The sequence below is a fragment of the Tamandua tetradactyla genome, chromosome 13, assembly GCF_023851605.1.
Source record: "Tamandua tetradactyla isolate mTamTet1 chromosome 13, mTamTet1.pri, whole genome shotgun sequence".
Classification (NCBI taxonomy): Eukaryota; Metazoa; Chordata; class Mammalia; order Pilosa; family Myrmecophagidae; genus Tamandua; species Tamandua tetradactyla.
The window spans coordinates 64286036-64297127 of NC_135339.1; the positions used below are offsets into that span (position 1 = coordinate 64286036).

The 11092-nt window shown below is 54.9% G+C and overlaps 1 protein-coding gene across 3 annotated transcripts; it reads left to right on the plus strand.

The window, feature by feature from the left end:
• Positions 1 to 2450: 2450 nt before the first annotated feature.
• On the plus strand, positions 2451 to 11086 carry NFKB2 (nuclear factor kappa B subunit 2). 3 transcript variants are annotated; one of them, XM_077125856.1, is made up of 24 exons: positions 2451 to 2630; positions 3284 to 3511; positions 4581 to 4832; positions 5201 to 5282; positions 5407 to 5447; positions 5672 to 5770; positions 5849 to 6000; positions 6260 to 6366; positions 6462 to 6620; positions 6927 to 7031; positions 7160 to 7245; positions 7328 to 7466; positions 7668 to 7796; positions 7923 to 8132; positions 8224 to 8365; positions 8612 to 8726; positions 8820 to 9033; positions 9197 to 9366; positions 9502 to 9604; positions 9733 to 9884; positions 10020 to 10137; positions 10311 to 10483; positions 10609 to 10720; positions 10811 to 11086. In XM_077125856.1, the coding sequence occupies exons 3-24, from the start codon at positions 4812 to 4814 to the stop codon at positions 10933 to 10935; spliced, it is 2754 nt and encodes a 917-aa protein (XP_076981971.1). In that variant the 5' UTR covers positions 2451 to 2630; positions 3284 to 3511; positions 4581 to 4811; the 3' UTR covers positions 10936 to 11086. The 3 variants fall into 3 exon arrangements, with proteins under 3 accessions (XP_076981971.1, XP_076981970.1, XP_076981972.1); XM_077125855.1 differs by lacking the exon at positions 2451 to 2630 and having other exon boundaries at positions 3044 to 3511; XM_077125857.1 differs by lacking the exon at positions 2451 to 2630 and having other exon boundaries at positions 3047 to 3511; positions 10814 to 11086.
• The last annotated feature ends 6 nt before the right edge of the window (positions 11087 to 11092 follow it).

The window sequence follows — 11092 nt, forward strand, 5'->3', positions numbered from 1 at the left end:
ACAACATTGTTGTTCTAGTTTGCTAGCTGCTGGAATGCAATATACCAGAAACAGAATGGCTTTTAAAAAGGGGAATTTAATAAGTTGCTAGTTTACAGTTATATGGCCAAGAAAGTGTCCCAGTTAAAACAAATCTATAGAAGTGTCCAATCTAAGACATCCAGGGAAAGATACCTTGCTTCAAGAAGGCCAATGGAGTTCAGGGTTTCTCTCAAGTGAGAAGGTGCATGGCAGACACAGTCAGGGCTTCTCTCTCAGTTGAAGGGCACATGGCAAACACAGCGTCATCTACTAGCTTCCTCTCCTGGCTTCTGGTTTCATGAAGCTCCCTGGGAGGCGTTTTCCTTCTTCATCTCCAAAGGTCGCTGGCTCGTGGACTCTGCTTCATGGTGCTGCAGCATTCTCTGCTCTCTCTCTGAATCTCTCTCGTTCTCCAAAATGTTCCCTCTTAATAGGACTCTAGAAAAACTAATCAAGACCCACCCAAATGGGTGGAGACACATTTCCCCCAATCCAGTTTAACAACTACTCTTGATTGTGTTACATCTCCAGGGAGATGATCTAATTACAGATTCAAACATACAGTATTGAATAGGGATTATTCTGCCTTTACGAAACGGGATTTAGATTAAAACATGGCTTTTGTATGGGATCATACATCCTTTCAAATCAGCACAATTATGATTATAATTAACTCTACTGAATAGAATACTAGAAAGTGATTAAAATGGGAAATGTTATATTGTATATGTTACCACAATGAAAGTTTAAATAAATAAAAATTTTAAAAAGGAAAAAGCTGTGTCTTACCATGCCTCCAGAATAGTGTCCACACCTCTGAGTGAAGAAAAAAGAAAAAATTTTTACAGCCCTTTACAAATCTGTTCCTCCTTGGTCTAGCTCATATCGGTAAAGGACAACACCATTCTTCCAGGTTCTTACGTCAAAAACCTCCCCTTTTCTCACATCCTACACCCAGCCCCTCACCAAATCTTGTTGCTTCTCTCTTTCAAATCTATCCAGAGTCTGATCACTTCTCTCTATCCTCACCGATTACCACCCAAGTCCAGGCTGCTATCTGTAGTCTACTGGTCCCCCCCCTCTACATACTCCACTCTCCTGTCTGCACAGCAGCCAAACCGATCCTTTTAAACAAGCCATATCATTTTCACTGCACTGCTTAAAATCCTCTAACAGCTTTCCATCTCATTCAGAATAAAATCCAAATTCTTACTTCGTTCCACCTAACTACCCTTGCTGTTCTTCAAATATGCAAATCATATTCACAACAGACCTTTGCATTTGCTATTCCCTCCACCTGGAATGCTCTGCCTCCAGATATCCATTGTCCACTCCCTCATTTTTTTTCAAATCCTTGTTCAAATGTTACCAAAGAAGCCTTGTCGGACTGCTATATAGAAAACCTTTGTCACTCTCTATTCCCTTACCTGCTTTATTTTTGTTTATAGCAATTATCACCAACAGACGTAAATCTATTTGATACTTGCCTGATTCGTCCCACTAGAATGTAAGCTTCCTGCAAGCAAAATATGCCCTCACTGTTTGTTGGTGAATAAATAGAGTGGATTTATGGTGCATATGTTCTCAGCAGGTGTTGCGCTAGGGCTGGGTGCAGAAACAGATGATCAGATTGCAAATTAGTGAAATAAACATAATGAGATTTCTTAAACCCAGATTGATGAAGCCACAGCAACAGACAATAAATAAACTACTTTGAGTTAAAACTCTCCAGCCCCACATAAATTGAGAATTGTTGAAGATAATTAAGGATACATAAATATCATTATACTATATTCTCTACTTTTTAAATGCTTAAAATTTCCCATAATAAAGTTGTAGTGTTTTTTTTTTTAATCTCCAAATAAATTACAGCTCGGTATCTTGTAACTAAAACAGGTCAACCCCTTGGGGTGCTTTTGGAGACATTGTGAACCCTGAAAGAATACATACCAATTTCAGCAGGTGCTTTTTGAGCACGTTGAAAGAACAGTTGTGGTCAATGGCAACGAGCACAGGCTCACTCAGTTGGCATATACCAAACTAACCACATATTTAAGAATCTGATTTATCAAGGGAACTTGGTTGACAATAAATGTGGATTCCAGCAAAGTATTTGACACTATATTTGCTTGAATGACCCACAATAGGTGGAAAGGCCTACTTTGTTTTATATGAATTTAGGGGAAAGAGCTTCTGCCTGATATCTGAGCCTTAATTTCTTTTCCAGTAAAGGTAAGATTAACCTCCTGGGGTTGTTGAGAAGAATAAGAACTTATACTAAAGTACCTGACATTTATGGACAAGGTGAGAAGGAGGGGGAAGTCACAGGAAAATAAGTTTCCAAATCAAGGGCCATAATAGTCACTCGGTGCTAGTGCAGTCCTGCAGTTCCAGGAAGGTCAGGGGCAACTGTAGGAGAGACCTGAAACAGCCTGTGTTCTATCACCGGCCTAGGGAAGATGACTCCATGATCAGAGATTACTTCTCTGTGTGCTTCCCAAAGAGAAACTCCACCAACCAGAGAAGTCCAGCTACGGGGTCAGTGTTTTGTGAAATACTGTACTGACCTCACCGCCAGTAGAAGGATTCAAGAGGAAGCTGGGAAGTAGGTAAGAGTCGATCTCCTACATAAGAGGACTTTTGAACTATTTAAGACTTTCAACGCCTTTTCAATTCCAACATTTAAGATCTCTGTGATGACTGGAAGAGGCCCGAAATCCCCCAGAAAAACACCCCATTCCACTTCCCCCGCATAGAACTCCCGGCCCACTGTGAACCTGGCACTAATAGAATACGTTTTAGAGCCGGCAGGTCTCTTCCAGAGGCTTTGAGTCAGGCCGGAGACTGAATAAGAGACTAACAGTCTTTACGGCTTCAGGTGCCCAGGGAGGCCGCCAGATGGCGCCGTGGGACCGACCGCAAGATCGACTTCCTTCCTCTTCCCCTAACTTTTCCCGGCAGCCGGGCTCGGCTCTGGGAGGGGGAAGCCAGCTGAGACCGGCTGGCTTCCCCCTGGGGTTCCCCGGCTTCAGACGTGGCCAAGCATTCGGCGCAGCATAAGTATGAAGGCAGTGGGTCTCCCAGCCGTCCCGAGCAGGCTCATGCGGCCCCCAGAGGACAAGGGCCCGGCTTTCGTCCCGGGCAGGGCCTGGTGCTCGGTCAGCAAGTCTTACCTCGGGGTAACCCGGAAGCTAGACATCTGGGCGGGCAACGGCCATCCAGACCCCCAGCTCCCTGCCCTGAGTGAATCTTTCCCCGCTAGGAGACGCTCCTGAGTCGCTCCTGATTGGCTACTTGAGTCCGGGCGTTAAACTTCTGGCCAATGAAAAAGGGCATGGGGAATGACGCGCAGAAACGTCATGGGAATTCCCCCCTCCGGGGGGCGGAAAAGGTACTTTCCCGGCTGGAGCCCTAGTGGCTAGAGAGGTGTCGCGACCCGTCCAAGGCTGGTCGGACGGGGAGAAAAGACCGAACCCGAGCCGCCTCGGCGGTGAGTGGGGTCCGGACTCTTGGGTGGCCGGGACGCGGGAGAGGCGGAGGAGGGCTTTCATTGAACCAGCCCCTGGACTGGAGAGCTGCATATGCACACACGCAGAGCATGCACACACACACGAAACAGACGGGTTGTATGTATGTACATTCTTGAGCATCGTTGTATGTACGCGGCACGCGCACAGCATATTCCGTGCACTCGGACTCGCACAACATACACTCGCAACGTGCTCATTCGGGCACCGGTGGACCACATCCTTCCCGCACAAACTCCAAGCTATGATCACCTGTACCCTTACATATCAGACATGCTCGGACATATACATATTGAGAAGTTTACGAACATGCACCTATATACGGACATGCTCACTTCCACATGCATGTTGACGCTATGCACACACAGTATGCACCCAAGCACATGGGCCAAAACAAACCTGTGTACCTGTGGAGACACACATGTCTGTGGGACTGGGGTGGGAAGCGTGCAGGGTCTGTCCCTCTCCTGGGAGCCTGTGTGGTGTGGGAATCAATGGGGAGAAGAAAAGAGGAACCTGCCCCAAGGAGGAGACACCTCCCCCCACCCGCCCCACGTCGCAGTCCCCAGAGTCCCTTTCTCGTGGCAGAACCCTGGGGCCCCCCACTGGAAAGAGCCCCCGCCTACAGGCCATTCGGAGAGGAGGCCTCCCTACTCTAGGAATGTCCCCTCAAAAGCCCCCGAGGTGAATCAGCCCTGGCTTCCCTCTCGGCAGAAAATCCCAAGCTTGCTCCAGGCCCGGCCACGGACTGGGAGCCTCCCCCGCCGTGAAAGACCCTCCTGTCCCCGGAGCCTGCCCTGAAGGGTGGAGGGGAGGCCCCAACCCCCTTGGGGGCTTCCCTGGTTTTTATCCCCTCTCTGTCGCGGAGGCGGCCGGGGCCCGCTGGCTGGCTGAGGTCTCGCACCCCTCCCGCAGCTGGGGCGGGGCCAGTAGCGTCATTTCCAGGCCCGCCCCCTCCGGCCCCGCCCCCCCCCTGGTATTTTCGGGACTTTCCTAAGCTGTTCTAACTTTCCTGCCCCTGACCCGGCCCAGCCCAGCTCCGGATCTCGCCGTCCACCGGATTTCGTCCGCCACACCCGGACAGGCGGCTGGAGGAGATCGGACCCTCCCCCATATTTGGTGCTCCGCTCTCCTGCCACCCCCCGGCCTGATCCGTCCCCCCTACCCCACCCCACCCCCACCCCCCGCAAGGCGGGCACCTGAAACTCTGGGAAACGGAACCCGGCTGGAGCCACCAGCCAGAGCCGGGCTTAGCCCAAAGACATGGACGGTTGCTACGACCCAGTGAGTTACGCCACCTGGCCCCAGAGCCAGCCGGCTGTCCCCTTCTCCGTCTGCTTGTCTTCCTATCAGGGGCCCCTCTGCTGCCTTACACCTGTCTACCCCTCCTGTTAGCTCAGCCTGCCAGACATCTGTCTGCTGCCTCCTGCATCTATCTTACATCAGATCTCAAAAGTGTCTACTCTAATGCCCCTCCACACCGTCCTTTGCCTGCCTGTCAATCACTCTGTCTGCAAACTGCTTCCAAAGGAGCTTTCTCTTGGGCCTGGGGAGGAGAGAGAGGGGTTACTGAGGGCTTAGAGCTGAGCCAGGTGGAGGGCTCTGGTGGTGACTCAGAATCGGCTGCCACCCCCAATATGTCTCCTAACCAGGGCCTGGATGGCATCATTGAGTATGATGATTTCAAATTCAACCCCTCCATTGTGGAACCCAAGGAACCAGCCCCAGAGACGGGTCAGTAACATCCCCCCCCCCAACTTCCCCTTGTGTTAGAGGGAGGGGGTGAGAAGAGGCATGTGCCCTCTGCCTGGAAAATGGGCTTGGGGATCCTGGGTCAGCAAGGTCCCTTTGTCCCCAGCTGATGGCCCCTACCTGGTGATTGTGGAGCAGCCTAAGCAGGTGAGTGAGCAGAAGAGATGGTGTGGGACTTCAGCTTTGGGGCATGTTGGGTAGTTGTCACTGGATGGCCATGGGGGTGGGATGGTTGGCTGCTGCTGATCACAGTGGAGTGGTGGTGGTTCAGGGCAAAACCACCGGACATTGTGGTCAGTGCTGACCAGCAGCATGGCTAGCTGGGGTAGTCTCTCCTGATCACAATGTCACTCTGCCCTCGGGACCTTCAGCGAGGCTTCCGATTTCGATATGGCTGCGAAGGCCCCTCCCATGGAGGACTGCCAGGTGCCTCCAGTGAGAAGGGCCGGAAGACCTATCCCACTGTCAAGGTGAGCCTGGATGCTGCTGAGGGTGGGGTTAGTGGATAATGCATCCAGGGCATTACTGACAGCCCCTGCCCCTCACAGATCTGTAACTACGAGGGACCAGCCAAAATCGAGGTGGACCTGGTAACGCACAGCGACCCGCCTCGCGCTCATGCCCACAGCCTGGTGGGCAAGCAATGCTCGGAACTGGGGGTCTGCGCTGTGTCTGTGGGGCCCAAGGACATGACTGCCCAGTAGGTGCCCCCTACCCCTGGACCCCAGTGGTGTGCCCCCTCACTTCCTGCCAGACCTAGGCCCAAGAAGACCTCTGGGAACTTAGCATCTGACCGAGGAAAGAGACATAGATTGGCCCCAGATCCCAAGGCACAAAGTAAAATCAGGAGCACCTCCTTGAAGAAGTCAGGCTTTGCTGACCTGAGCCCTGGCAGTGGGGAGGGTGCTTCAGGAGAAAGAACCACTTGGGCAAAGGCTTCTGAAACCCCCTCCCCCCAGATTTAACAACCTGGGAGTCCTGCATGTGACCAAGAAAAACATGATGGAGATTATGATACAAAAACTTCAGAGGCAACGGCTCCGCTCCAGACCCCAGGGCCTTACAGGTAGGGAGAAGGGAGTAGGGGAAGTCATGGGAGGTGGTCATGGATGAGGCATAGGAGGAGCAGCCCCGTGACCACAGATGTGCCTGCTTGCCCAGAGACTGAGCGGCGGGAACTTGAGCAGGAAGCCAAGGAACTGAAGAAAGTGATGGATCTGAGTATTGTGCGGCTGCGCTTCTCTGCCTTCCTTCGAGCCAGCGATGGTTCCTTCTCTCTACCCCTAAAGCCGGTTATCTCCCAGCCCATCCATGACAGCAGTGAGTATCCTGACCACCAGGAGTGTCCAGGCCGGGGTAGCAGAGGATGCATGGTAGGGGTGGGGGTGGGGGGCTGTACAGTCAGATAGGCCTGGGTTTGAACTTGGCCCTGCCACATTTGACCTAAGTGATCTTGAGCAAGTCACTTTTCCCCTCTGAGCATCACATCCGTCTTTGGTAAACAGGGATACTATCAGTTCTTGTGCCTTTTGGGGTTGTTGAGATAATAAATATAAAGCACTTGGCTTTATAAATGGGGCCATTGCTATTATATCATCCCAATGAATCCATATCCCAACCCCATAGAGTCTCCAGGGGCCTCAAACCTGAAGATATCTCGGATGGACAAGACAGCCGGCTCTGTGCGGGGCGGAGATGAAGTTTATCTGCTATGTGACAAGGTGCAGAAAGGTGAGACTGAAGCTTAGGCTGGGCGTCAAGATTGGGGGCCAGGCCTGGGCAGGTAGGGTAGCTCTAGGACTTTCCTGGAGCTGGAGATACCACTAGAAGCTGTAGCTAAGCTTCCGTTTTCCTTGTAGATGACATTGAGGTTCGGTTCTACGAGGATGATGAGAATGGCTGGCAGGCCTTTGGGGACTTCTCTCCCACGGATGTTCATAAACAGGTATCCATGGGCTGGGACAGGGCTAGGCACCAAATTTGGCGAAGGCTTCACTCACACCCTGTGTATACCCCTCCCCCCCCAGTATGCCATTGTGTTCCGGACACCCCCCTATCACAAGATGAAGATTGAGCGTCCTGTCACAGTGTTCCTGCAACTGAAACGCAAGCGTGGGGGAGATGTCTCTGACTCCAAGCAGTTCACCTATTACCCACTGGTGGAAGGTGGAGATCCTTGGGTGCTGAGTGGGACTAGGGGCTAGTCAGGAGGGTCCCAAGAATTAGATCAGGGGACCATAAGCCAAGTCAGCAGTGGGAAGGGTTCCAGGAGAAAGTGGTCCTAGGAGTCAGCCTGAGAGTGTAAGCTGAGTGCTTTTTGGATCAGGGCTCTGGAGGTGTTTAACTTCTATTTCCCTTTGTCCCCAGACAAGGAGGAGGTACAGCGGAAGAGGAGGAAGGCCTTACCCACCTTTTCCCAGCCCTTCGGAGGTGGCTCCCACATGGGTGGAGGCTCAGGGGGCTCGGCTGGGGGTTATGGAGGAGCTGGAGGAGGAGGTGAGGGGTTGCTGGTGGCTGCAAGGGGGAGAGAGGAGGGAGAAATGAAAGGGAATGAAGTTAGGGGAAAGAAGTCTGGGAGCCCTCGCTGGTGCCCCTTCCCCACAGCCCTACCTGTACCCACAGGTGGCAGCCTCGGCTTTTTCCCCTCCTCCCTGGCCTACAGCCCCTACCAGTCCGGCGCGGCCCCAATGGGCTGCTACCCGGGAGGCGGGGGCGGGGCGCAGATGGCCACCTTGGCGCCTGATGGGGATGCGGGTGAGGAAGCAGCCGAGCCGAGCGCGCCCCCGGTGGTTCCCAAGTGCAAGCCGCAGGCTCCGGAGATGCTGCAGCGAGGTAGGGCCTCCCGAATCCCGCGGTCAGGACGGGTGGGGTGAGGAGCCTCCCGGCGCCGGTGGCCCGCGCCCACGCTCCCTGTCGCCGACAGCCCGCGAATACAACGCGCGCCTGTTCGGCCTGGCGCAGCGCAGCGCCCGAGCCTTGCTAGACTACGGCGTCACGGCGGACGCGCGCGCTCTGCTGGCTGGACAGCGCCACCTGCTGACAGCGCAGGACGAGAACGGAGACACGTAGGCCAAGGGGAAGGGCACTGGGGTACCCAGGACAAGGGTCGGGGATGCGTTGCCGGACAGAAGGGCATGAGGAGCAGGGGGCAGGTCCTGCAAAGAGTTGGAGGTGGAGTTGGCTCTGCGTTGAGCAGACGGGGTTTCACATCAGGCCCCAAGCCAGGGAAGTTAGGGGAGGCAGGACTTTGAGGGTAGAGGCCACTGAGTGGCTGGGCTTGCTAGGGCAGTCTCAACACCCCACCCCTCCAGGCCCCTGCACCTGGCCATCATCCACGCGCAGACAAGTGTCATAGAGCAGATAGTGCATGTCATCTACCATGCCCCACACCTCGGCATCGTCAACCTCACCAACCACCTACACCAGGTAAGTGGTCACCTACCAGTGAAGGGGTAGGGTTAGAGGGCAAGCCAGATCTAGGCTGAAGTGGGCCTGCCTCACCCCTACCTTTGCCCCCAGACCCCCCTGCACTTGGCAGTAATCACAGGGCAGACCAGCGTGGTGAGCTTCCTGCTGCAGGTGGGTGCTGACCCAGCGCTGCTGGACCGGCATGGAGACTCAGCGGTGCACCTGGCGCTGCGGGCGGGGGCCGGTGCCCCAGACCTGCTGCGAGCGCTACTGCAGAGTGGGGCACCCTCTTTGGCCCAGCTTCTGCACATGCCTGACTTCGAGGGTGAGTTCCCCCTGTCATCCTGGCTCCTGGGAGACCTGGGTTGGGGATCCAGGGAGGGTATCTGATGAATTCCAAGAGTGGACATGAAGTGCTGAGGTCAGCTGGCCAGGCCAATCTGGGGACTAACCTGGGGTCACAGCTGCAGGCTATCGTGTGTCCCTAGGGCTGTACCCGGTACACCTGGCAGTCCATGCTCGCAGCCCAGAATGCCTGGATCTGCTGGTGGGTGACGGAGCTGAGGTGGAGGCTGCAGAGCGGCAAGGGGGCCGAACAGCCCTACATCTAGCCACAGAAATGGAAGAGCTGGGGTTGGTCACCCATCTGGTCACCAAGGTGGGACGAGCAGCACTGTGAGAGGGTGGGGACTGAGGACTATGGAAGGGGAGGGGCCAAGGATGGTGAATGGGACTGCGGAGAGAAAAGACTAAGTGGACTATTTCAGACTAACCACCCCCTGGCACCCCACAGCTTGGTGCTAATGTGAATGCCCGCACCTTTGCGGGAAACACGCCCCTGCACCTCGCAGCCGGACTGGGATCACCAACCCTCACCCGCCTCCTTCTAAAGGCTGGTCAGTCTCACCCACGGGCACATGAGCAGGGCTAGGGGGGAGGAAAAGGGATATCTCCCGGTACCCCCACTTTGCAATCCCGAATGTGGGCCTCTATTGTGCCTCCTATGACTGCCTCCCTCCCACAGGTGCCGACATCCACGCGGAGAATGAAGAGCCCCTGTGCCCACTGCCCTCACCCCCCACTTCTGATAGCGACTCAGATTCTGAGGGCCCCGAGCGGGACACCCGAGGCAGCTTCCGGGGCCACACGCCTCTTGACCTCACTCGAAGCACCAAGGTGAGGCCAGCCTAGACCAAAGTACCAGGAACAGTATACCCGAGTTTGCGGATGAGACCCAGAGGATCTGGAGTTAGGGTTATCTGGGCTTAGGGACTGGAATGCAAGGTAGTCAAACTGAAGCTGTCTCCCCAGGTGAAGACCTTGCTGCTAAATGCTGCTCAGGACACCATGGAGCCCCCCCTGACCCCACCCAGCCCAGCAGATAAGACCTCTCCACCTAGTGCCAAACCGCAGACCCGTCCTCACAGAGGTATCTCCTTTGAGGGTCAGCTTTCCCTCTCTCTGCCCTCCTCCTCCATTGCCCCCAGCGGCCCATTCTGCCTCCTCTGTCAGAGCACCCTGGGAGAAAGCTGGTATCCAAATGTCTGTGCTTCTGTTAATTTCTGGAGGTAACTGAAATGTCTATATGTATGACCCCCTCAGGGCCAGGGTTGTCACTCGGGGACGCAGCCCTGAAGAATCTGGAGCAGCTCTTAGACGGCCCCGGAGCCCAGGGCAGCTGGGCAGAGCTGGCAGAGCGGCTGGGGCTGCGCAGTCTGGTGGACACATACCGGAAGACTGTCTCACCCAGCGGCAGCCTCCTGCGCAGCTACGAGGTCAGCCCAGGCCCAGCCCCAGCAGCCTTCCCCTGTCCCAGATCCCAGATGCTTCCTTGGCCCCACGGCTCCTCACCCCACACTCTAACCATAATTCAGATCTCATCCTTCTTCCCTTCCCTCAGCTGGCTGGTGGGGACTTGTCAGGTCTGCTAGAGGCTCTCTCCGACATGGGCCTGGAGGAGGGAGTGAGGTTGCTGAGGAGTCCCGAGACACGAGACAAGCTGCCCAGCACAGGTGAAGGGGCCCTGCCTAGGAGGTTGGTCTGGACCTGGGGGATGGGAAGTCTAAGACTTTAACTATCCCCTTTTCCCCTCCCTCCCCCAGCAGAGGTGAAGGAGGACAGTGCATATGGCAGCCAGTCAGTGGAACAGGAGGCAGAGAAGCTGGGCCCACCCCCTGAGCCGCCAGGAGGGCTCTGCCATGGGCACCCCCAGCCTCAGGTGCACTGACCTGCCACCTGCCCCCAGACCCCTTCCTGGGCACCATCTGTACAGCATCCCTACCTGTTCCAACTCTTATTTAACACCCCATGCCCACCCCTCAGTTGGGGCAAATAAAGGATTCTCACAGAAAGGGGGGGCCCGAACCCTACCCAACTTATGGCAG

Excerpts from the sequence above, each read along its gene's own strand:
- NFKB2 (XM_077125856.1), top strand. The coding sequence starts at position 4,812 with ATGGACGGTTGCTACGACCCA. Across the intron at positions 6,001-6,259 it reads CCCAAGGACATGACTGCCCA|ATTTAACAACCTGGGAGTCC; the intron begins GTAGGTGCCCCC and ends CCCTCCCCCCAG. Across the intron at positions 9,605-9,732 it reads CCGCCTCCTTCTAAAGGCTG|GTGCCGACATCCACGCGGAG; the intron begins GTCAGTCTCACC and ends TCCCTCCCACAG.